This window comes from Calypte anna, chromosome 7 (assembly GCF_003957555.1).
Source record: "Calypte anna isolate BGI_N300 chromosome 7, bCalAnn1_v1.p, whole genome shotgun sequence".
NCBI classification, from domain to species: domain Eukaryota; kingdom Metazoa; phylum Chordata; class Aves; order Apodiformes; family Trochilidae; genus Calypte; species Calypte anna.
This window is the reverse complement of record NC_044253.1, coordinates 26,177,101-26,204,469: the sequence shown is the minus strand read 5'-3', so window position 1 is coordinate 26,204,469 and position 27,369 is coordinate 26,177,101. Positions and strand designations below refer to the sequence as shown.

General features: G+C 41.5%; 1 protein-coding gene across 17 annotated transcripts in view; it reads right to left on the bottom strand.

The window, feature by feature from the left end:
* HDAC4 (histone deacetylase 4) overlaps positions 1–27,369 on the bottom strand; it is a 259,775-nt gene that overhangs the window by 83,903 nt on the left and 148,503 nt on the right. For 12 of the 17 annotated variants that reach the window (XM_030453803.1, XM_030453800.1, XM_030453789.1 and 9 more), the window contains 3 exons: positions 22,465–22,615; positions 17,046–17,166; positions 10,805–10,926 (listed from right to left, as the gene is read on the bottom strand). In XM_030453803.1, the coding sequence (XP_030309663.1) occupies positions 10,805–10,926; positions 17,046–17,166; positions 22,465–22,615 (394 nt within the window). The remainder of the gene's footprint in view (positions 1–10,804; positions 10,927–17,045; positions 17,167–22,464; positions 22,616–27,369) is intronic. The other 5 variants (XM_030453794.1, XM_030453805.1, XM_030453797.1 and 2 more) reach the window with 2 other exon arrangements.

Here is a 27,369-nt window from a genome sequence, read left to right as displayed (position 1 = left end):
ATTTACTCTTTTAAAAGTAGTCATTGAGTAACTGAACATTCGGTACCTCATCCTACATCCTTTAATCCCCAGATTTACTATGTTCCAAATATTGAGCAGTGGTAACTGTCTAGATGCTCTGGTCAAGACCTTAAAGAACAAATGTGACTGTCTCGCAGCTGGATGCTGATACATCCATTTTAGATACATTTGCACTGAAAACCAGCAAATGAAATATAGGCCTATTCCACAGCTGTTGAAAGAATCTGTCTTCAGACAAAGAAAAACAGGACAATAAAAACTGCCCTTCAGTGCAAATTTTATTCATATGCAATTTACGCCCTGCATGGTGTTCATTTGAAGTATGTTGTCTGTGGGGAACAGACAAATAATTGTGTGGTTCTCAAGTACAGAGAATGAATTGGTTAGAAACACCTTATAAATGAGCAGGAGAAAAAAAGACCTGGGGTCACAGATTACCCAACACAACCAGATATGTCCCATAAGTAAAGCCACAATAAAAGCATCCTTCCATGTAACAACAGGGGAAAGAACACAGGAAACTAAAGCCTTAAAAGAAAAAATGCCTTGCAAATATATTATGGCAAAACCAATGTACTGTAATTGTCAAATAAAACTATTTTCAGGCAAAACTATTCCATGCATTTCTCCTCTGCTTCCTCAGCCGAAGGATTGAGTTTTGAAGCCCCGAAACAGTCTATTTAAAGAATGACATTTGTTCTGTTCACTCTGATTTTGCTGTTTATCCCCCAGATATAATTCCAAACCTAACATGTCATCAAGGCCTCAGAGAGTGTAATCCCTCCATGCATTTAATTGGGTGATAGGTATTAAAATTCAGCACAGTCAGTGCAGAACAGTCTCAAATTCAGAGAATTTACATATACCATGTTATAAAACAAAAAAAGATGTAGCTTTCAACCGAGGCGTTTCCAAAACTCAAAACAATAATTTAAGCTTATTCAGATGGTTTTTAAACTACTATCTAATAAAAGATGTTTTTAAACTGAAGAGAGCTGTCCTTCAAAAGTATGAAACATAAATTTAAGCACCAGGTGACTATCAATACCAGACAGTCAACACAGGTTCAGTGTGCTCCCAGGAACTCCAGTTCCACTGAAGATCTCCCAATATTCGCCCCATCAGGCAGCATGCCCAAAGCAAGCCCTGCTACCCCATCACTGCTAACTTGTGTAAACTTAAGAGAACTGGAGACTGAATTACGAAACTTACCGATCTTCTACATCTAAAGGTGAAATCTTTTAAACAAACACCATGAAGTTATCACGAAATCAGCCTGATTCCTGTTTAGCAAACAAACGAAGCCCATGCCCAAGTCTGAGTCAGCTTCCACAAAGCCAGTGGGATTTCTTAAGCAGTGACATACTTAATTTGACCTATAATAAGGATTTATACAAAGAATATTTTGTTTTCCTCCGAGTAAATTAATAACTAGAACATAAGCCAAAAGCTTCTCTAGTTTTCACAGACTCAAACCCAAGTTACCCATCTTATACGTCATTTATTGCAGCAGGACCCATGTAATCCAATTCTTCAACATTTATGTCATTCTCATTGTTTCCTTCCTAGAATTGCATCCCCTAAGCTGCTGAACTAATCTGACATTAAGTCTATGTAAGTCAAAAAACATAAAGTCCTGGGCAGAGTTTGTCCTGTTCCCATTACCCATCCACAGTTCTGAAAGAAAAAAACCCAACAAAACCCACCAAAATCTCAAAACAAACAAACAAACCAAAAAGCATCACAAAAAACCAAACAACCAATCAAACAAAAACACCAAAAAAACAAACAAAAAAACCCACAAACTATACACCATGAAAACCCAGTCCTTGCACATCTTAATTTCAGCAGCTGGGGACCAAGAAGGGCTATTACTCTTTTATTGTTTTTAAACTTCATACTAAGCCTCACCAGCCAGACAAAGGCCAACACAATGACCTTGTCTCTCTTCTAATGTTTAGGTCACTCTGTGGTTACACACAGAAAGAGAAGAGGTCTGAACCTGACCTTTTGCACAACGCAAAAGTTGATTAAAAATAAACTATTTTTTGCTTAAATGGAAGACACCACAGGTTCCACAACTAAGCATCCTCTCTCCACTGTGCTGCTGTTTTCCCCTCTGCCTGGCTCAATCTCAAATCCTCATTACTGCTCTTCTGTGGTCTCTCCCCTCCAAAAATCGTGGACTGTGACCGATTTACTCAGGAGGACCTGGAAAAGCTGGACATGGCAAAGTTCACCTATGGTCCCAGAAAAAGACTGAAAATCATAGACCCATAGAATGGTTTGGGTTGGAAGGGATCTTAAAGACCATCCAGGTCCAATTCCCCTGTCATGGGCAGGGACACCTCTCACTAGACCAGGTTGCTCAAGCCCCATCCAACATGGCTGTCAGCACTTCCAGAGATGGGGCAGCCACAGCCTCTCTTGGGAGCATGCACAACTTCCCTGGGCAATGGTTTCACCATTATCTCTCTGAAGGTCAAGTGAGCCAATATTCTTCATTTTCAAGACTTGCAGACATCAGCATAGAGGGGGGGAAAGAACAATATGGTCCCCCACAAATGAAGCTACAGGGGACAGGTACCACGGGGCAAAAACAGCTGCAGAAAATTTCCAAAGTAGAAAGCAAAATAAGGATAAAAACAAGACTCTTATTCAGAAACAAACTATTTTGTATGATCTTGGTACCATGCTGGATGGCATCACTGAAATAATACACCTTGAAATATAAATACGTGATAAGAAAAGCACAGATAAAAGATATTTATGGGGTTTTCTTCCTTTTCTCCTCTGTTTTTGCATAAGCACCATGTAAGAGCTGTGTGGAAGGGCTCCTTATGGAAAACTGTGTCCTTACAATTAGAACTTACTAAAAGCAAAGATCTGGCAGTTTTCATGCTGATGTTCAGTAGCTGCTGCAATCTTGGCAGTAGAAAGAAGGCTTTAACACCCCTTAAACCAAGCACATTTGACTTTTCCTAAAGAGACATTCAAAAGAGGGCAAGGAATAGAAAGGAGAGAGGGAGGTGTCCAAGCAAGTTTCCCCAATAAAGTGCTTAAAACAGCCTTGAGCTCTGCAGAAGAGAAAACCTGATTTCTGTCCAGCAACCAAAAAGCTGCAGTGCTGGTAGCAGAGGGAGCTACTGCTCGAAACAAGGGCAGGGAGTAACTATGAAACTGGGTAGACCCCAGAAAGGTGGCCACAACTTTTGGGCACAACCAGTGTCCCCTCAGCCCATCGTCAGAGTCTCATGGACCAAGCCAGCAGTTGTTCTTGAGCTGCATTCTGTTCTATACCCTTTTTTTCCTCCTCCTTGCCCTGCCCTACAGGCATCTCTCCCCTGCCCCTTGTCTGACACTGATCCGCTCCTATGGAAGGGAGCTACCTCCAGCCTCCTCCTGCCCTGGATGCTTTTTGAAAGATCTGTAAGAGAGCAACATAAACCAAATAAATCAACCCCATGTTGTCATGCATGCTTACACAGTGCTGAGGGCCAAGAGAGGTGTACACAGTGCATTGAGAAGCCAGCAGGACATGGTTCAAGGAATGCATTGTTTCCTTAGAGCTCTGTTGTGTTTCATTTTGGAGAAATCACTCCTGGATGATGTTCACATGGTGCTTGTGGTCAAAACTGTCTCACAGAGGACAGGCATGCACTTGTCATGCTCTACACACTCAGTCTTCATTCTCCTTTCTGCTAGATGCGGTGGTCCAAACACCAGTGTCTCAGACCTGGCCAGAACAAACCTGCACATATACATATATATATATACATGCAAACACACACATCCAGGTAGAACTGTGCACACTCCTGGCAGTCCCTGTGAAGCAGAGATGGAGCTCAGAAGACCTGAGTTCACTGAATGATTGAGAATTAGATCCTAGGCTTCTCAGAGTCCCTGCTCCCCAAAGGCAACACTAAACCAGAAGATTTCATTTGGTCTTCTACTGGAAGAGGTTTCTCCTTTGATGCACCACTGACAATACTCCTCAAAAAATGTTCTGATAGGAAGTGCTGGCTCTTCTCCCATGGGTCCCTGACTCTCATGCTAAAAGTGCATCTGCTTTACCAGAACCTCAAGCAAAGAAAGGGATTGCCCCCTCCTTTTGCCTCTAGACAAACCTCAGCACTGAAGAGGAGCTACCATGGAACATGTCACACAGCCACTAGTGCCCAAGAAAAACATGGGAGCAAAGAATTCCCTAGCATGCATTTAGACATGGCTGTCAGAAGAAGAGGTGGGACTAAACTGGAAGGACGAGTGTCAGGAGGATGAGGTCAGGCTGTTTTCAGTGGTGCCCAGTGACAGGACAGGAGGCAATGAGCACAAACTTGAACATAGGAATTTCCATCTAAATGTGAAAAGGAACTTCTTTATTTTGAGGGTGGCAGAGCACTGGGACAGACTGCCCAGAGAGGGGGTAGGGTCTTAATCTCCGAAGACATTCAAAACCTGCTTGGACACCATCTTGTGCAATCTGTTCTAGGGGTACCTGCTCTGGCAGTGGGGTTGGACTAGATTATCTCCAAGGGTCCCTTCCAAACCCTAGCATTCTGTCCCTTCTGTTTGCTGGTCCTTCAACTGCAATTTGGTTTGTTCTGTGCTCTGAAATTCCAATGGGTTGGTCCGAAGCTGTTCTGTAGCATCACAGTAACAAAGGGATTTTTGTCTTTAATAAGTTATTTTTGGATTATTGAGACTGACGTCCTCCAGTTGGAACAAAAAAAAAGGGTATTTGTAACAGTGGGGATTTCTCATGCAGGTCAGTGCCTTCACTCAGCAGAGCACACCCCAAGGCAGTGCGTGGGTCCCTGGGACACAGCAACCCGCCCAGGAAGGCCAAACCTCCAACTGTGTCAGCTGGAAGGACAATGTGGGTGGGAAATCAAAGATGCTCTCAAACTTGAGTGACACTCCATGCTGTACAAAGCTCAAAGATTTTCTCTAAATTATACTCCCACACTACACCAGGATTTCAGCCTACTCTATTTTCCTCTAAACAATTCTTGTCATAAAACAAACCATTTAAAACATTCCAATAACCAGAATCAACTCCAAGAGGTATTATGCTTCTCTTGACAAATCTAGTGTTTCAATTATTCACAAATCCTTTCATTTTCCCTTTTCTTTCCTTTAAATGCACAAAGTTCCAAACAATAATACTCAAACAACCCCGTGCTTCTGCAATACTGCAAGGAAACCAGCAATATCACAGGATGCTGGGCACTTTCCACCCTCAGGCTCCTCTTTTTTGCACAGAAAAAGAAGAATAGCAAGCAGGAGATAACTTGCACCAGCCCATGTGTTCCCCATCGTGAGCCAGCAAGTGCACCCCATACACAGGGGTTGATCTGTGGTGTCTGGCAGGGATGGACCATGCTGCCAGTTTCATGGCCAGTCCTGGACAGGCAGCAAGCAACTGGGACCCTGAAGCTGAGATACATCTCACCATCATCCATTCAAGAGCAGGTTGGGGCTTCGAAGGAGACATCTTTCCCTATCTACTCATGTCTGACTCAGGCAGAACAACAGTGATCTTTTCTATTTGTTTTAGGAGGCTGGTGGGCTGGAAGCTGAATAGTTGCTGGGACCACCAGCAGGAATGATGCTTCTATCATATTCCTTCCCTACTAGGTCCCAAATGGTGGCAAAATTCTGGAAAACCACTGGCCAGGGCAGCCTTTCAAGTGGTAGATGAGCCAGACTCTGCCCATTTGTACCACAAACAGGCAAGTTTGAGGAAGTCTTTTTGTGGCATTCCTTTACCTCTTGAGGGAAGTCACTGTACCAAAGGGGTACACGAGTCATGGTCTAATGATGCTGAGCTAAAAATTTCTTCTTGGACCCTTCCTTCCCTGTTGATTATTAACTGTATGGGCTCTGAAGGCTGAGGACAGTTTTTGTTTTTTTCTTTACCACAAGCCCTAAGACACAGTACTTGACCTAAAACCAGTTCTTCTGCCATGACTTGTACAGAAGGCAAGAGACATCGTTGGGAAGGGAGGTTTTAGGGTAGGAGATTTGTTTTTCCCTAGTCCTTAGAGAAAAGGAACTGAAAGAGGGATCTGGGTCTTTCTACTTTCCACTTGTTCTATTCCCCAAGTCCACACCACATGCATGCAGGCTCTCATTTACTATATAGGCAGGAAAGTCAGAGACAAATACTTGCCAAAGATGTCTCTGTAACCTCCCAGCCCGGCATTCAACTCATCCTAGCTTTGGAAACAGTGGAAACTCACACCCTGAGATTCCATCCCACAGCTCTGCAGTCAAAACATATTTGGGGCCACAGGAAGCCTTTGCCTCCTTAAAATCTTCATACCCATCAAAGTCCTTCTGGTCATTACCTCCCCAGTGCAGACAGTTCTGATACTGGAGGGAGAGGATAAAGCAGGGCCCAGAGCTTCACAAAACAGTGACCATGGCTGCAGCAGCTGTGGGCTGAGCAGCACCAAGAACTGAGCCAAAGACACCAAAAAGCAGGCACCCACTGCTCTTGGTGAAGGGTCTTGGTGGGTGAAGGTCTTTCTACACGCAATGAACCACAGTGGTTTGGCAAATGCCAGAGGATTGAGAAGCACAAAGAAGGACAAAATGAAACAACAGTGTATTTTTTGGTAACACCAACTTTGTCACAAATCCCACCTCTTCTGACAGATCTCTCAGGAGCAGTCAGCCCAAGGCAAGGAAACTCAGCAGCAAAATGGGAAAGATCCCTCCTGCCTGGGCACGATGAGGGTGGAAGGGGAGAGGCTGTCTTGAGAAAGGTTTGCTTTCTCCAGAGCAGGAGTCAAACAATGATGAGATCTGAACCTGCTTCACAACCTGGATAAATCCTACAGGGGCAGACATTTTTTACACTTAGGACCTTGGAGAACATCTTTAGCCAGTATTTTAAAAGAAAATAACTGTTTTTCTCACTTGGGGGTCACATTTATATATAGGTGCAGGCCATGTTTCCAGTTCGTGCATCCCCGTGGACTGAATGAGACCTGGCTAGGAGTTTGGCAAAATTTCTAATTTAACAACAACTAACTGAAATACTGTCGCTTGGATTAGAAATCCTGATTAGCTGTCAGGTCACAATGAACACAAGGAATTCCTCCCTCTAACAGGAATAACTGGGAAAGCTAGTGTCTGACAGGATATGGTCCAGCCCTCCACAGGATGTAAAAAAACCCAAAACCAACCAAAAAGCCCTATGTGAGCAACAGGAAAAGCATGTTATAAAGTTATATTTCTTTTCAGTGTTTTAAAGTTAAAATTTCTCTTGAATTTTAACTGATAAAGTTAAAATTCTCTTCAGCCTCTTACAATCTTCTATGATAGTAGTTGTGTTGACTTTCTAATGAAGAGCTTTCTTTAATACATTCATTGCTCAGACTCCACAAAGCAGGGAACACCATGAACAACCTTGCTCCTGGGCAGAAAACGAGGACATTGATTTCCTCAGAAACACAAAACTGAAGATCTCCATTAAAAATAACTCCAGTAGCTCCAAGGAGGCTGTTGACAAACAGCTCTCAGGCTTATCAAAGCAGGCTACAAAAGACATGCAAAAAAGACTGTCCCAGCCCAGAATATAAAATTACTCTGAAAGGATTCCCCAGAGATTTTCTTACAGCACATACAGAAGCTTTGTTAAATTTGGAAGGCACCAACCTTGATCTGGGGGCAGATTATTTTCCCCTCTCAACAGCTGTTGACAAAATACATACACTAAAGTAAAGCAAAGGTGTATCTAATCAAGGAAACTACACAGAAGAATCCAGTTATTTAACAGCAGAAGCATGAGCGGCACCAACTGAACTGTTCTTAGTGCAGTTAAAAAAGAAAGAGCTCCCAAGTGTTTTAGATAGAGGGAACTGAGTGAAATGCATCCCCCAGCCAGGCTAAAATCAGGATTCAAGCAATTAGTAACTGCACCAGCCAGCAGCCTGACAGAAAAACAATTTAATGCAGAAACCAAACAGCCAAGAAACTGGAACACAACTTAGTAAAATAGATTTCAAGGATTTCAAGAGACAGGATGCACTAGGAGCATGTTGCAAGCACTCTTCCCCATGCTGAACATTTTCAAGAACTTTTATGACATTAATTCATGCACACATCTACCAAAGTGAGCGTGACCAGCTCACCAGGTCTCTCCCACCACATTCGCACTCAAGTGTGCACAGAGAGAGAACTTGTGAACACATCACGATGCTTTAAATAATAGTGAGTAAAGAAAAGGTGAGCACAATGACATGTTTATTCTCCTGTAGTTTCTCAACGTGCACAAGACACTCTGAAAGCACCCTAGAAAAAATGACCAAACTGCCTTCCTGCAGCTCCCGAAGTTGCTCTACTCCTAATGCTGATGTTGGTCAAATTCCAGTCCTGGTATTCAGAACTGTATTGTGATGGACTCTGTTATTTGAACTGCAAATATTTAATCAAATTTAATAAAATTGGACTACGTGATATGGTGGTTTTAAATTACAAACACAAAGCCAGAGTTTTCATTGGTGCCAAAAATCTGAAAAGCTCACCAGTAGTAAAGAACTTTATTTAGGACGGGCTCCAGCCTTCCCTGCCTTTTGTTTACACCAGACTGTTCAGGAGCCTTTCTTCTCCAAGCAACATAACATTCTTGGCAATGGAACTTCTGCAGGATATTGCTGTGCCAGAGACTGAAGTGCTGTTGCATTGAAAGCAAAATAAAAGAAAACAACAACAAAAAAATATTCTTCCCTGAACCTTGCAAGTGAACTCATACATCTCATGGACCAGTCCCCAAAAGATTAATGCTGGTGCCCAAAAAGAACAAGCATCAGCATTCTGGAAAAACAAAATCAGCTCAGTATCTTCTGTTTTAAAACAACAATGATTTGGGTTTCTTCCATTTTTAAAAATGTGATTAGATACATTTATCATTCTTAATTCACCCTGTCTGACAGGGCTTTTATTCAGACAGGGTCTTATTTAGAGCTCAGTCTAGGAAGCAACAGAGGGTGAGATGTACAGATGCTTTCCTTCTCCTGCAGAAATTTCCTTCTGCAACACTGGGAGCAAGATGGTGAACTGATCCTCAGACTCAGTCTGACAAATAAGGTCCCCTGAAGTGATGAGCAAGGGACAGTTCACAGCATGTCAAAGCCCCTTTATGCTGTGGGGATGCTAACACATCAGAAATGGATACCCTGGTTCCCCAAGGTATAGGAAAGAGATAAAAAATCTCTTGGAATCACACTGGGGCCACAAGTCCAGACAGCATCATTTTGGCTTTGCCAGGCACTGATGACAGAGTAGCATCGACTGTACCTCAGGGGGTGTTTGGCTTTTCATTACCTGGAAGTAGAGATTACAGGGTGTCCTGCCCTTCAGCAAATCCAGTTTTCTAATCTCTGCTTTTGGAGTCCTCCAGAAAGGGCACATTTAAAACAATGACCACCAAAAGCACAGGGCGTGCCCAGGAAAAAACCCATATCCTGGAAAGGGCTTCCCAGTTCTTGGTTGACTTTTTGTGCAGCTGAAGTGTTTGACACTTGCCACCTAATCCACTACACCTTGTGAGGGGCAAGACAGTCTACTGCACAGCAGATGGGAATCCAGCCACAGATCCATTCACCAAGCCAGGTGCCCACAAAATCTCCAAAAAAGTCCTTGAATTCAGAGTAGTGTGAAGCAAGAAGCACAAGGCATGTGTGTAGCAGTGTATTGGTTTTCTCATGAGATGGTAAAAGAAGAAAAAAACCTTTAGTTTAACAACCTAATAAGAATGATGTTAAAAGACACACTGCATCTAAGAACCATTCTTCTATCAGAAGTGCAGTGAGAACACCTACATTCCTACCAGACAGGACTGGAGGGGCTGTCAGCTCTTGGGAACTACCTTAGGGCAGCCAATTTGAGCAAAGACAGTAGCAAACCTACACAGAGATTTGGTTAACACACCAACATTCCTTTCAAGATGTCACACTTTTCTGGTTCAATCACAACTCTTCTTTCCTCTTACCTCCACTCCATCTTTTTAGAAATTTTTTTTTCCCATTCTGAAGCAATTTCCCACCCACAGCACTGGTTACACCATCCACTCAAGCAGCATTGCTCCCCAAATCAGGATGAGCTTTTGGAAGCTCAGTTACTCCCAGAAGGAAGTATCAAGGATCCCAAGCTGGCCAGGTAAGAAGCTAAGGTTGTGTTGGCTCAGAGAGGCAATATGGAGGAGGACCACAGCCAACCAAAACAACCTGGTTTACATAATGTATAGCTGAGAAATAACTGACCTGCTTAGCCACCATGCAGGAAAAAAACCTAACTGAGAAATAACTGTCTAGGTGTGAACCAAAACCTTTGCAGGAAGTCCCAACGCTTTGACTGGCAAAAACATTTTTATTTATTTTAAGTAGAAACATGTATATAAACTGGAAATCCCAGATGAAATGAACTTTTCTTGGTGCTTTTCTCACTTGGCAAAACATACTTTGACTTCAGACACCCAGATCACTGTATTAGCTTTGACTTAGGGAAAACATCTCACCAGCTTGGACACACAACTCTGCTGTCTGCAGCTTTGCAAGTCAGTGAACCCCCAGCAACTCCAGCCTCTCTCTAACACTGCCCACACAGCAACAGATAATGTGGGAGCAGGACGGAGGGGTGCTTGTTAAATAAATCATCCCATGGAACACAGCTTTTTGGTACCATAACTTTAAAAAAAACAAACTAAACAAATAATAAGAGGACTAAGTGTTACAGCACAGTAGGCAACAAAGACAGTCCAGGTGTGCTCTACCTGTTTTTCTGAGTGGGAAGTCATCTTTGGAATCGTACATGCCCAGTACAGGGTGATTGTAGGTGCCGGATACGCCAGTTTGGGGTGGGGAGCTCTGGTCCAGAGAGCTGTGCTGGGTCTTCCTGCAGAGAAGAAAAGAGAAAGAGAAGGGAGAAGCTTTACATCAGTGACATGCAAAGTGAATAAATCATCTTCACTGAGTCTACTATCTTAGTGTGAAACTGAGCAAAGGAAAAGATATTGGTACAAGCTTCCTCCTTCTAGGCACTCATACAAAGAAGACACTGAAGTCTAATATACAGGGAGGTAACTAAATGCAAAAAGTTTAATTTTCAGCATTAGAGTTACCCTGTTTAGCATGGCTCCACTCATTAAAATACGAGTACAATTTTAAGCATGTATCTGGGCTGGGTTTTGCCAAGTCCTATTCTTGAAGCTGTGCATGGGTAGAGTTACCATCCTCAGCCACAGCACGGATGAACTATTTCCTGTCAGGGAATAAAACCCAGACAGAGCAGACAAAGACTAAGGACGAAACAAAACCAAAGGGATGAGCACACGAGATGCCACATGTTTAGCTGGTTAACAGCAGCCATGCTGCATAGGTGGTCTCCTGCCTTTTGCTTCACTGCCTCCTGACCGAAGTACTTCTCAGAGATGGGGCCAAAGTACTCAACACCTTTCCAGATTAACTTCTAGAAGCTGATAATTTATAGCTTTGTTTGAGCAGGCTGCTGGAAGTAAATTACAGTCTGTTTGCTAAGGATATTAAATAATGAATGAGTTTTCTAAGCCTCCCACCAGTTTGTTGGCTGCATCTTTCCTACCTAATGACTTGAGCCCAGCTTTGCTGTTTCTCAGGAGCTTTACCAACCCTGATCAGCACAGACTTCAGGAAGTCTCCAGACTGTGAATGTTAGCAGAGTAGCTACATCAACAGAATGACTAATGTAGCCATACAGGTTACAGTCATACAGCTATCAAACAATTTTAGATTTTAAGATTAAATAAAAAGAGTCTAAATCCAGAGTTAGTTCTTTAAAATGCTGAAGAATATGGGACACCAGAAAGAAAGCACTCTGTCAAAAGAAGTGAATGTTTGAAATTTCACATTGCCTAGTAACCAGGCATTCTTGGAGACCCTGGTGAAAAAGCTTCCCCTACAAAAGGTTCTTTAAGGAATCAAAAATGAGCCATTCCCCATTGAAAATTACCCCAATTCATCCAGTTCCTCAAGCAGTACATTCTGAAAGCTCAAATCAGAAGTAGACTGTTTGGCGAGATACAGAACATCAATTCCACTACACGTTATGCCCTTCAAAAAATAAGTGGTTCGTGAAACATCAGGAAAAGGCATTGAATTTTCTATGTGATTTTCTAACAAAAAACCTCTGAGAAGTTTATTTGAAGATCTACATCAAAATTTTCTATACCCACAGTTCTTACCAAGCAGTGTGATTCACTGTGGTTTCCTAATCCTCACCCCTTTATATTCCAAACTTCTCTATACACACAGGCAGAATAATTTTTCTGACTTTCATACAGTTGTAATATTCATTAGCACATCATGTACTCTTTTTACATTCACACCAATCAGTGTCCCACATGTACACATAGTTTAATCATCACCTGAAATCAAAACAGAACCAAACTGAAAAATACTTGAATCCCTCCTGAAAACACAAGTTGCTTTCTCTGCTGGGATCTGCTCAAGCCATGGGAAGGCAGCACAGAGATGTTTCACAAACAGGAAGCCCCAACTCTGCAAGCCAAGAGTCCTCAAACCCACCATGTCACACAATGACATTTTTTGCTCTTGCCTATACAAGCAACAGACTTTTTCTTTTTTTTCCCTTTTTTTTTTTTTTCCAGTCATGACCTAAGCTGCACAATCATGTACATTGAAGCTATTTTCATCACTTTGTTAGGGAAGGCCCAGGAACTCAAAGGCCCTGTTTAGATATGCTTTGGGGTTACTGAATGACAGATATTAATGACAGATATTTAACTCTGCAAACAGGAATACATTATACTGCTTGAGGACTGGGATCCAGCACCCCATGCTGCTCTGAGCAAAATGCACTGGTCTGCATGCCTGTTCCAAGAATTTCAGAGGTCTTGAAAGGGATGAAATTGTGTCCTACATTGAGCTTGCACATACCTGCCCGTAACACATCCCCTGTTCTTTGAACTCTTGAGGTCCTTCAAAAACCCATATAGAGAGCAAAGGACACATGATACTTCCAATATATGGAAGATTCAATTGGAAGGAACTTCTTCACTGGAAGAAGTGGTGATTAAACAGTGGAACAGGCTGCCCTGGGAGGTGGCTGAATCACCTTCCCTGGAGATGTTTAAAGGCCATGTAGATGTGATGCTGAGAGCCATGGTGTAGCACCAGACTCAGTGGAGTTAGGTTAATGTCTGGACTTGATGATTTAAAGATCTTTTCAAAATCAAAACAATTCTATGATTCTATATTCACACAATATAAACCCAATATATATGTCAAACACATGTATCTCTGCTAGAATATATGCAGAGACTGCCAACACCTATGTAGATTGAAATAATTTAGTGTGTAATTATATCTCTTTACGTCCTTACCATGCAAACAGTTGGTTTAACTTCCTTTCACGGTTGCTACTGAATTGAAAGGCTACTTCCCAAGCTCATTTCTGACAATTTCCTAGGGAAATAATAGCCCTGTTTGCTAAGCCTGAGGTTGCTGCTAAGCTGCTCTTACTTATGTTAAGTATCTTGAAGTGCAAAATATGCTAGGAGCAGGGCTGCCCAGTGAGTTCATAATCTAAAGGAGGGACAGTATGACAATAAAGCTCCAAAGAGTCTCTTCTCTTGTTGCTTATCATCAACGTAATCTGAAAATTACAGCCTGCAAAGATATTTTAAACAATTGAATACAGACTAGAAATGTAGATGTTAAAACCAAGTGGCTTGAATACCGCAGACCTGAAGACTGAGCAAGACCTCAGTGAAAGCCTCCAAGAAGTACTATTGAGCACTAGCAAGCTCCTCTCTTTCATTTAGTAGATCCTTTGGACTATGATTAGACACTGCAAAACCTCTAAAACTGGTTCCTTTTCATCTCAGTGGTTGATCCACACATGTGCTTGTGATAAGGCCCTTTAATGTCAGTACAAAATATTCACTGACTATAAGCACCCAGTGCTGCACCACTAAATGACAGTGTTGCACAAAGTTCAGACAGATACAAGATACTGAAGGCAAAAACAAATGGACAACTTCATGGACAACTGAAGCCTGGCCCAAGGGGCCAGGGAAACAACAGCTATTTCACATGTCAATGGAACATATTTCATGTCAGAGCCATTGACGCAGAACTGTTGTGGTGCTCTCAGGACAGCCGTTTTTTTCCATGTAATGCTTTGCATTTTCCTTTAAAAAAGAATTCACAAACCTTAATAAGACCAAAGGAAGAGCTTAAAAGCAGGCATGTCATTTAAAAGATGATTTCAGCATCTGTTACCACTTAATTGGCTTGCCTGCTCACAGTAGGAGCATCAAGTCTATCTTCTGCAAGCCTTGTTTGCCTGTGCTAAATCCAAACACCACCCAACTGAATCACATCAGAAGTATGTGTGTACTGAAATATCTCTATAACTGAATTGGTAACCTATGAGATGCCATATAAAGAAATAGTAATATGTAATTAATTTAAAGCCTTTCTCCCTTAAGAAAAACTAAACTAAAATTTTAAACAGAATGGAAACTCAGAATCTTCAGCTGCTGCCCTAAAAACTGAAGGGCTGTTAAGAGAAGGCATTGCAGTCGGGTGGCCCTGATGCCATCTACCCTCCTCAAAGGCTGAGCAGAACCAGTTCAATCCTGCTTAGAACTCACTCAGACAGACCCTTAGAAAGATTTGTGAGGCCTCCAAGGGCCTCTCTCCCCTTTTTCACATCTTGTGGTAGAAACCAGAATACTGATCCATGTAACAGATGGAGGGAAAATGAAGGGGTGGTAAGCCCGACAAATCTGTAAGAAAAAGGCTGGTCCCTTCTGCAACAGTTTGTATGTTGTCTCTATCTGTTGGTATCCCTGAAACAACACAGGAAAGGTATTTTTTGGTTAACATAAGCCACAATAAACCTAAGTGATGCATTTATGCTCGGGAGGTCCTCAGCCTTTGCTTAAAACAGGAAACACACTGAAACCTTCCATATGACCATCACCCCTGGCTTCCTAACATGTACAGAATGTGCAGACTGTCCATGTACTGCTGCTCTTTGTTCCAGTTCTGAAATGCTGGACTCTGGGTGAAAAAGCTGTTAATTGAAACTGGAAAAAATGAAGGAATTCAGACTGCTCCCAAACTTATTTTTTGCTTTTCTAAATTCACCTGTGATGGCTATTCCATCTCAGGTTTCTCTAGAGCCAAAGGATCAAAGGTTTTGAAAGCAAGCATTTATTATCCTTAATTCTACTTTTGCATTTCGACTAACTGGAAAAAATGGAGAATGTAGTGGCTCAGAGTCTTCAACTGCTTTCCATAAAGTTCCCAAATTTCTTGGTAAGACTCAGTTAAAACCAGTGGAAAATCAGTTATCTAAAAAAGATACTTATGTTGTCTTGACAGAAATTAAATTTCTTTTATTTCTTCTACTATCCTTGACAGTGACCTAGTAGGTCTTAAATATTATCTCTGCATAAACTGATAACCACTCACTACTTAAGCCAGTGCTACCATCATACCATTTTTAAGTGTTAAACTAGATTTTTGGAGATATATTAAAACTGCTAAATCTCACCCCAGTGGAATAATGTTTGAATTTTGCTGCCAACTACACTTCAGTATTTCTGCACTAGCTCATAGTTGGGATATCTTTCAAATTGAATTTCAGCTTAGTTTCTTGAATTTGGAAACATCTTCTGGCTTGGACCTTATTGTCCCTGTATATATGCTTATTTCTTAAGATTGAAAATACTGTCAGATACTTGAACACAAATTTCATGGCAAAATGTAACTGACTTTTGTCATTCAAAATTTCTTTAATTTTACTGTAATTAAAGACAACACCCCCAGTCTCTTTTTTAAAAAAATATATATTCTAATAATATATTTTAATAGATATTTTAATAGGTACATTTTATAGATATGTTACAGTAGTAGGAGTTTTCAAATAATCTAAAATTTTCTTTTCTTTTAAACAGTGAATTTCTAGAAATGAGACTTTCACCTTATTAATAAAGCTATAATTTATATTTGCTATTTGGTGCATTTGAACTAAATAAAGAAATCACTCTTTGTACTCGTGTCATTATAACATAGAATCATAGAATCATAGAATTGGCTGGGTTGGAAGGGACCTCAGAGATCATCAAGTCCAACCCTTGAACCACCGTTGCGGTTGCCAGACCATGGCACTGAGTGCCACATCCAGTCTCTTTTGAAATATCTCCAGGGATGGAGAATCCACTGCTTCCCTGGGCAGCCCATTCCAATGCCTGATCACTCTCTCTCTCTAATATCCAACCTAAACTTCCCCTGGCACAACTTAAGACCATGCCCTCTTGTCTTGTTGAAAGTCGTCTGGCAAAAGAGACCAACTCCCACCTGGCTACAATCACCTGGCTACATCAGCTGTTATCTTCTCACCCCACATGATATGGGTTTTCTAGGAGACAAATAGCTAAAAATACAGATGAAAACATAGCTGTTGGGGCAATTGTGGTTAGAAACACAGACAAGATGCACTTGATGTTTCCAACAGTTTACAGAGACAAGCCAAGTAAACAGAAACTCCAACCTAGAGAGATTCAGATGAGCTGTAAGCATTAAAGGCTTTGAAAATGTAACACTAGCTCAACTCTCCTAAGTTACAGATCATTAAAATAACAAGTAATTTCCCCATTTTACTAAAGTTCAAATTTTATAACACCAGGCAGGATGAAATCCTGGGTGAAAAGCTAGAGAGCTTATAAAGGCTGATCTTCATGGTAGAACTTGCAAGTTTGAATGGTCATGGATTAAAGATGACTGGAAGGACTTCTACTCACAAAAATATCGTGAAGAGAAAAATTATTCACACTGAAACCTTCTGAAAAATGCATTTTGGTAACATACAGCAAAGTCAAACCCTGGTTCTATCCCTGCTCTGGTTCATCCAGTAAAAACATCAGGTCTAGCCCTCTCATCTTCAGCAATTTTAAAAAAAGGTGGCACCGGGTGAATCATAGAGACAAGCCCAGTACCACTTACCCATACCAGAAGCGGGGATCACTGGATATACAGTGGTTGAGATTCCGGTGTGCCAATGCCTTCTTCTTATTTAAGACAAATTCTTGTAATTTCATCTTTACTTCTGTGCTTGCCACTGCACCTGAAATGTAAAAAAAAAAAAAAAAAAAGAAAAAAAAAGAAAAATTCATTACAAAAAAGGATATTCAATCAATTCACACATTTTAAGAATTTAAATGCCAAAAAAAGATTCAGAATGAAATCTTTGATTTCCAGTCAGAAAGCAGAACTTTTCTTTCAAAGAGAAAAGAACAAAGTGCCTCCAGTAAGGAGCTCTTCTTCTGGTTTCTTTTTGCCTCAACTTTGCATATAATCACAACTTACATTTGAAAACAGATTTAATCAGACATTTATCATTTTACTCTAAAAGATTTCTGAAGAGGATTTCTACACTTGCATAAAAGTACATTTAGAATAAAGCTCTTGTACAAGGTACAATCTTTCTTTTAATCCAAGGTATTTAGGAAAAAGTCTTATGTACATGCAAGTTTTTAAATGTCACATCTGCAAGCACAAGGGGAATGAGAAGAATCTCATATGTAGATTTTGTCTTGAAAATTCTTGTAAATAGGGACCTCTTTGTTCAAAAGTATCTGTGTACAATACGATCTACGTAAGATTCCAATTCATTTACAAGCGTGCAATCTATTTCTTCAAATAGAAAATCTAACATTTAAAGAAGAAAGTCAGTAATTTTGCAGCTTAGAGTTAAAATGTCAACTGTGTAATTTCTAATCATTATTTCCTCCACAATAGAGACCAGTCTGTTCTACTGCAGTGATGGATTAAAATTACCATTCGGTTGACAGAACAGATTCGCAGGCAGAGTTCCTGATGGAGTAATGCATAGAAAGTTTGGCAAGCAGAACATGTGGAAAATGATGCTTCATCTATACCACAGCATAAAGCAAGAATTCCAAAGAAAAATATCTGGGCTACAAGAGGATGGAAAGGCCAGAAAAACAGTTCTACTGGAGACAAGGACTTAAAATATGACAGAGTGATCTTTAGTCTCTTAGATCCTGCTCAACAGTGGCATTTGACAGAATGGTAAATAACTTTTTGTCTATACAAGAGTAGAAACCTGCAATACTTCTATAAAGCCCAGCCTGAAGATTTAATGCTGTTCAACAATTGATGCAGCATTGAAAAGCTTGAAAATTCACTTTTTAGGAGCCCTACCTTTCTTGCCAGCTCTAGAAATATAAGTCTGGTGTGAACCCCAAGGGAAAGCACAAAGGAAGAGCTTGAGACAAATTCATGTAAGTGTAGCAAAATAGATGGCTAGATGAGAGTAGGTGACAAACTCATGCTTAAAGGCTTCCTTTCTCTAAGCAGTGCCATCTTTATTAATATCTTCAAAACAATCAAACATCACCGTGTGGTCTGTCAGTTTTGGATAAATCTAACTTTACTTAGAAGACCTGAAGCTCAACATTTTTGGATCCTAAGGTTTACAAAAGCTTCCCTGGCAAGTCTTCCTCCTTAATTAGAAACTGGAAGCCCCTACGTATACTTCACAAGCTAAAAATGTGTGGGCTTTCCCTTCCCTGGGCAACGCTGAAGACACAGGCAAAGCTGTCATGCAAGACTCTTGACTCAGCTCTTGACCCTTGATGTGAAAGAAAAAAAAATCTAACTCACTTTTAACAACCTGTACTGGGTTATTTTGGACCCAATCATGGGCAGAAGGACAATATCTAGTGGAGATGTTTAAGAGGCTTCAAGATGAAGAAAGGGAAAACTTGTCACCTATGTGATCGTATGCACAGAATTCGAGAGTGCTTTGGGTTGGAAGGGATCTTAAAGATCTCCTGGTTCCAACCCCTTTACCATGGGCAGGGACAGCTCCTGCTAGACCAGGTTTCTCCAAGCTCTGTCCAACCTGCCAGGGATGGGGCAGCCACAGCTTCCCTATGCAACCTAAGCCAGTGTCTCACCATGTTCACAGTAAAGAATTTCTAATATCTCATCTCAATCTCCCCTTTTTCAGCTTGATACCATTACCCCTTGTCCAATGACTTCATGTCCTTTGTACAAAGTCCCTCCCCAGCTTTCTTGTAGCCCCTTTAGGTACTGGAAGGTGGTCTAAAGGTCTTCTCAAGCCTTCTCTTCTGCAGGTTGAGCAACCTCTCAGCCGGTCTCCATAGCAGAGCTGCTCCGGCCCTCTGAGCATTTTTGTGGCCTCCTCTGGACTCATTCCAACAGCTCCTTCTTATGGTGGGACTAGACACAGAAAGCACCTCTACTGTTCTTCTTTTATTTGATCCTTAAAAATTAGGCAACAAACAACCTTGAAAAGACTCCTAATGAAGCAACTAGAAGGGACTGAAGAATACTGAAGGCCAACACTGCTTCCTGGCAGACCTGTGCTTGTCTGCTTCTCCAGAGAAGCATCTCTCTAACTTCCTTGCTTGATCTGTTGCTGTTCTTCATGCATGGCATTGGAGGGTCTGTTTTCATCTTCATCCACTTTGGTCCTCAGAGTGCTGGATGCCCACCTCAAGGTCCTAGGGAGAACTCTGTTGCCTCACCAAAATGAGCAAAGTACTGCAAGATAGGACACCTCTAAAGAGTCAAAAAACTGAGCTTGGTTTCTACCAGAGTAGTAAAAAAACCAAGTTCCATATTGTCCCATGATCAAGTAGTACTGAAATAACAGGATAATGCAGGGGTAGTGGGAAGAGGACAAGGCAGAGCAGGACCAGGTTTCTTTAGGACAGAGGAGGCTGCACAGTAAAGGATCAGAAGAAGTGAGAGAAAAGACTTCATGATAGTGTGGGCTGGTCACAGCAGGCCAACTTGTACAAGGAAATACAAGACAAACCATGATCCCAGGCTGTCTGAGTAGGAAGTGATGGAATACTTTGTGCTCAGAAGCATCTGGATGCACCAATATACAGGACCAGTTCTAGAGTTCAGTCTTATCAGTAGAAAGACAGGAAAACCAACTCTCGCTCCTTATCCTGCAGAAAACCCACCTTTACTTTCATACATATCTTCCTTCTTTTCATGGAAGTCATCCTTTGATCAAATGCTTTATGATAGCAGACAGAAGATCACAAGGCACAGGTTAAGGGCTCCAAGATGAAAATGCAAAGACCTGATATTATGCTAATCTAAACCAATTTCTGATTTGCCTTCTAAAAGGTACAACACATTATATTTTGGCTTAGAGTGATGGAGGATGGAAGGAGAATGAGCTATACTCTGCATCTATTATGCACCCTTCATTTTTCAGAGGGGGACAATTTTAGCTGTGTTGCGCTTAGGAAAATTTTTTGATGTGAGAAAAATAACTTAAGTATTCCTAAGAGCTGAGCTTGGGAGCTATAATGATTACAACACCATAGTACTTCTTAAATAAAAAGTAATTTAAAAATAAAGCTGTAGCCATGGGAACAAATTCTTCAACTTAACATTCCCAAATTCTGAGTTTTTTCCCCTACACCTATGTATTTAATCCAAAAGTACTTCAATGTTTTTGCCATTTTTCAGAGATTCAGGCATTTTAATTTATTTGAAATTCCTTTAATAAGATCAGCCAGATACCAGTCTTGCAGAGGCCCAGCAGAATATTGATACACTACTGATGATGGGAATAGCAGGGTGAAGTCAAAACACTTAAGAGATTCCATCCAGTTAAAACCAACCTTTACATGGGGAAAGAACACAAATCAGCCAGAGAACAGATAGGAACACACATGGCACCCAGCCAGGCACCAGAGTAGCCAACCTGCAGCATCATCACCTTTACTCACTCTTGAATGATAAACTGCTTCTTTTGAGTAGATTCTGATCCTTTGTTTTTTCAAGTATTTAAATGAAAGAAACATCAACCAAATGCATGCAGACACAGGGGACCTCCTATGACCCACTCTGCAAGGATATTGGGGTAGGTCTGTACATTACCTCACTGTAGCTGCAGTTTGAAGTCAGGATGACCATGAGCCAGCAATGTGCTCTTGTGGCCAAGAAGACCAATGGCATCCCGGAGTGCATCAAGAAGAGGTGGCCAAAAGGTAGAAGGAAGTTCTGGTAAGGCTGAATCTCGAGTACTGTACCTAATTCTAGCCTCCACAATTTAAGAAGGACAAGGAACTGCTGGAGAGGGTACTGCAAAGGGCTATGAAGATGATTAGGGGATTAGAACATCTCTCTTATGAGGAAAGGCTAAGGGAGATGGGTCTTTTTAGCCTGGAGAAGGAAAGACTGAGGAAAAATCTTACAAACATTTATAAATACCTGAAGGGTGGGTGTCAGGTGGATGGGACCAGTCTTTTCTCACTGGTACCCAGTGAAAGGACAAGAGATAATGGGCACAAACTTGAACATAGGAAGTTCCAGATAAAGATGAAGAGGAACCCCTTTACTTGGAGGGTGGCAGAGCACTGAGACACAGGCTGCCCAGTGAGGTGGTGGAGTCTTGTTTCATGTCTTCTCTGGAGACATTAAAAACCTGAGTGGATGCCATCCTGTGCAACCTGCTCTAGGGTGAATCTGGCATGGCAAAGGGGTTGGAGTAGATGATCTCCAGAGGTGCTTTCCAATACCCACATTCTGTGATTTTGTTGCAAGATGCACATGCAGGGAGTGGGGAATTCAGCTGTCAGAATTTTTTTTCAGTCTCCTAGATGCTAGTAGTCTTTTTGTACTAGAAAAATTCTTTTTGGAGCTTTCTACTGTTCCTGGTCCACAGTAAGCATCTCATCTCCTTGTACCCCCACTCTCCACTACTTCCAGCCCATGCTTCTTTATCCCATTTGAAATGGAGACCTGGTGAGTTGATAGTACAACTTGGCAAGGTATTTTTCCTCCCATTCACTTCTAAAAGAACACTGAACAAGCAAACTAAGTGTCTTTGATAAGGGAAATTGTGAGGCCATAATCATTTTACTGAGTCTCATGAAGTGCATAATGATACATGGGAAAGCCAACCACAATCCATAACCTCATGAAAGAAGCACTTTCTGAATGAAAACACTTTAAAGCTAAGAACTGAGAACTCGGCTACATCTTAAAAGAGTGAAATGAAGCAAAAGAAATGCAGTGTGCATCTGGTGTATTTTATGGGCTTAATATTCTGCCTCCATTAGGAACGCTGCCAAAAATACTTCAAAAATGTTAAATCAAGTAAAGAGACGATACGCTTCCTTTTGAAAAATGCTAAAATGGCATTTAGTAAGACAAAAATGAAGATAAAGCATAGAAATACATTTCTCTTACCCTCAATACCTCCTAACAGTTTATACAAGCTCTCTGTGAAGCCCAGCAATGGAGAGAAGCTATCATGAAGGTTTCTCCAGCTTTAAAAAGGTACTTTATGGCTTCCATTCATCTGCTCTGTCATCATTGAAACAAGTGAGCATTCACTACTTACTCTCTTTTCCTTTCTCTTTGTTTTTTAGCTGCTGAAGTTTCTGCTCTCGGTGCTGCTTCTCCAGCTCCTGTTCCTGTCGGTGCTGCTCCAGCTTCCTCTGGTGCTCCAGAAGCTCCTGCTGATGCTTCATTGCCAGCATCTCCTGCTGCTGCTACAGAGAAAGGACAAGGGGGAAAAGAGCAAATTAACACTACCAGGCTTCCCAGAGCTAAACCAAAAGTTGTTCTCAGGTGACAATAATGTTGGTTAATTCATAGAAATAGGAAAAATGGCATTTTCCTTGTCTAGAGCCTCCTGGAATGAGATCCACAGGCATTTTGTGCAGTTGTATTTCCAGTTCAGGGCAGTACTTATGCTAAACCATAGGCACTACATGCTTCAGGGCATGATCTGTTTACAAGCACACATATCCTGCTGAGAAAGTACCTCATCTGAGAAAGGTTCAAAAAGCTTCCACCCAAATGGGTGCTTCCCCAGCTATTCTGATGCTGCCAAAGGGTGCAGCTGGGTCCCCATTTATGCTCTGTGAACCACCTGCTGCCACCCCTGCTCTGCCGAAGCCTTGGTTCTGGATCCTGGACTACTCCAGATGGACCTTCTTTTTCTCATATCTCTCCATCAAGTATTTTAAGTCAAACATAAGGATACCTCAGTTATGAGTAACTCACAGGTTCACAAAATCCTGTGCTGAAACAATATAATCGAGCTCACCAACTCTAAAAGTTTTCCTCTCTCCCTGTGTAGATAGTAAGAGTTCTCAAAGACTGGGACAACTGTATCACTTTTAATAGTGACCAAAAGCTGGTCACTTCTCATCTACTGTGCAAGCCTCACACCCCAAGCTAAATGCAAAAGCATTAGCTGCCTTGTGGGGATGGTCACCATCCATTTCTGAGTTGAATTACAGAGGAATCATTTAAAAAAAAAAATCTAATAATCTTTCAAGGGAGGATTTACCCTGTCCCTCTCAACTCACACACATGCACAGGAAGATCTGAGAGACAGGCTGTCCAATTCAAGTCAAGATTTGCCAAGTTTTTATCAAATGGGATGTTCAGGACTTGAAACACCAAAGGCTTCTGCCCTTTTCATGGGGTCCCTTGCATCTCTAAATCCCATAACCTGGAGGATGTGCGTGACACCAACTTGTTGGGAAATTTGGGGTGGATTTCCCCAGCTAAGAGCATCCTTTCATCCTTTTTAGGTACAAAGGGAATTCTCCCACGGATTGGAGGCAGCAGTTTGATCTGCTGGGCCCTGAGGTAGTACCTGTCAGTGCTCAGAGAACACCAAGAGTCTTGACAGCTAGCCAGGAGTAAGCCAGGCTGTGGAAAAGCAGATGACAAATGACAGTCTCAGCAGCTTGCTGCTTGGCTGGGTGTGACTGGATCTCCATGGGGCTTGCAAAAGACACTTCTCCCCTTAATTCCACTGAAAATTGCTTTTTCTTAGAAGAACTATCTGGGTTGCTCCAGTTATTCCTGCAAACCAAACCCCCTCACTGCTCCGATCACCGTGTGCCCACCCTGAGCTCTTTATGTTGGCAGCTTATAAACCAGCAGCTTGATTGGAACCTGGCAGCCTTCACTTTTCAAAACCCTCACCACTTGGGTGATAGATGAGACTTCGAGGTTGGGCTTAATGGGTGCCTGTGCTCAGATACCACCCACTGCTCCAGGATCACAAAATCCTCTGCATGGAAAGGAATCAGGGCAAGCCACAGCTATTAAAAGAGGAAACCTGCTCCCTCCAATACCATGTCTCACTCCATCCTTCTCCAAACCCTGACAGCATGTTTGTATGCAAGACTCCCTACCCCAATACATTGATTTCTCCTTTTGCACCTTTTTCCATTTATGCCTGACAGCAATTTCTTGTTTTAATTTGTGGGTTTGTAAATTTCTACTATCCAATGTTACAGCCATGGATAAACTATATACGATATACATAAAAATACAACATTCTATATAAAGATGCAAAAAAATTAATTCAAGAGGTACTTTCCAATCTGCCTGGCTATCTTCTGGAAGCTCTCCATAGAGAAGTCCCTGCTGCTGCTGCTTCCAAGCAGGCAGACTGTTGTAAAACACCAAACCCCAGTTAGCAGAATTTGCCATGATTGCACCTATGTTTCCCTTCCTAATTCTATTGAATTTTATGTAAACAACAAAAAACCCAGACTCTGAGAATGTACAAAAGGAGAAAAAACAAAAAAACCCTCGACACACAACAAAACCCCTAAAACTAGTTATTTTTGTTTTATAATTAAGCAGCAGCTTCTACTAACACATCTCCATTTGGGGAAAGAAGATCCTTTCAGACTTCCAACAAGTCCACCACATGGTGGGCTTTTATAACCTAGCCATAGAAAGTATGCAAATGAACAATATTTAATGCACAATATGTTAAAACAGGTTTTGTTATTTCTTATGAAATCAGGAGCCTTTTCTCTCCATCTGCAGTCTCCTAAGCTTTGCATGTTATGCTTCCTGCAATGGTTTACATACATTAGGATGCTTTAAAAGGAGCTGTGCTTTCATTGACATCTGTAGTGAAATGTAAATGAAAAGCCCAATTTATATCTGGATGGCTTATAGAAGTTTCATTAGAGATGTATTGTTTCCACTGAATTTGACCCCACTTTGCACAAAGCCTCCTCTTAATATAGTTTTCAAATCTTTTCAAAGTTGAAAAAAATAATTTAAAAAAAATGAAGCAACCTCTCCAGTCTTCTCCATAAAAAGCAAAAAGAAATCATTTCCTTGGCGTCTGCTGCAGCCTCAGAAAATGCCTGAAGAAAACCCATTTGAATTCTGTCAGAACAGTGGTGTCTTCTTAGGGCAGGAATGCTTCTCCACTATATATATATATAATGAACCATCACATTAGAACATAGCAAACTGTGCAAAAAGGCCCTTCTTCACTTTAAAACCACGAGCTTTAAAATGCACTTGATGCGTAACTGTGCCCCAATTCTATATTTTGGGGGGGGGTTACATTTTATACTTCTTATTTAAAAATTTATTTTTCTGTAGATGCTTTGAAAAAAAAAGACCCACAAGGAAGAGAACCCATTACAAACTTACTAACAGGAGAAGCAGGAAATCAGGTAGCATCAAAAAAGCTGTCCTATGCACAAAATAATCTTCAGGAAAATTATGAGCTTCTGCTTCAGTTATTGCAATCAAGGCCTATTTTAATGGGTAGCAAGCATTCAGAATCATGCCTGAATGTTTCTCCTCTACTGTGCTCTCATGAGATCCCACCTGGAGTAGTGTGTCCATCTCTGGACACAAGAGCTTCTTATGTCTGACATAAGAAGGACACGGAGCTATTGCAGCAAGTCCAAAAGAGGCCACAATAATGATGAGGGCTGGAGAAGGCAAAGCTCCAAGAAGACCTTAGAGCACTTTCCAGTACCTGAAGGGACTACAAGAAAGCTGGGGAGGGACTTTTTACAAGTGCATGGAGTGACAGGACAAAGGGGAACAGTTTCAAGCTGAAAGAGGAGAAACCAAGACATTAGGAAGAAATTTTTTGCTGTGAGGGTGGTGAGACCCTGGCCCAGGTTGCCCAGAGAAGCTGTGGCTGCCCCATCCTTGTCAGTGTTGAAGACCAGGCTGGATGGGGCTTGGATCAAGCTGGTCTAGACAGAGATGTCTTTGGCTATGGCAAGGGGATGGAACTAGATGATCTTTAAGGTCCCTTCCAACCCAAAGCTGTCTGGGATTCTATGATTCTATGTGCTGTCAACCACAGCATGGTCTTACCCCCCCACCCTGTCCTGCATCATGTATTAAACAACTTCTGCTAAGGCAATACTCACCTGCTGTGTGCTTGGTCTGGTGTTTAACCTTCCCTTCACTATCTTAATGGAAATAAGAGGATTTTTTTTTTCCTAAAGGCAAAATTTCACAGAACTGCTTTTGAGTGGGATGCAACTGCCCATGCTTCTTGGGTCTTTTGGAAAGTGCCCAAGTTAGGAAGTCAGAAGTGCCTCTGGAACTGCAATTCATGGCATTCTAGGAGATGCTTGGAAAGCCCTGCTAAGTATTATTAATTACCAAGAGAAATCATGCTCATGTACCACATAATACACTGCATCTCTCTTTCTGGGAAATGAATCAACGTCAACTCCACAATGCTTGTGTGTTAATTGGGCATAGCTGGAGCGGTGTGTTTTTACCCCAACTCTAATGAAATTTAAATATTTGAGAAATACAAAGTGATACACCAAGGGAAATCCATTGCATTCTGACTAATTCAACTATCAATTTGAGGAGCACATTGTGTGACAAACATGCACACTGTATTAGGGAGTGTTCAGCTAGGAACATCTGAATTAGGTGCTCTTGCCAAAATAAATATTTATAAATATTTATAACTATGGGGATTCCTGCATATGTTTAATGTCACTGCTCACACTATTTATGAAAACTGCACAAATGTTCAACTGTACCTGCAGTTAGTGTTCCTGGTGCTCCTTTAGCATATATTAATACTAATAAATGTAATAAGGAGAATGTAGAGTGTTTCCAGGTATTTCTCAGCTGTTAGCTAGCCAAGAGGACTCAGCAGTGCAGGGGGTTTTGCCATCTCACTCCTCAATTGTCTTCAGTTCTTGAGCACTGCTATGTAGAACGGGGACTGAGACCTTATCAGTTAGCACACTGCCTACCTCTCGTCATGAACAAACCCCTTTTTAAGCCAAGTGGTGCTAAAAGAGTTACCTTCAGTCATTACAACAGAAGTGGAAAAGTAGTGCTCCTAAAGCTTCCAGGAGCCTTAGCCCAGAAGCCAGACAGTGCCTTCCCAGGAAGCGCATGGTGCTGCCAGCAAAGATCCCATTTTCCAGAGAGAATGTGTCTGTGTTTCACAGAGACATGTTGCATGAAGACTTGCAAA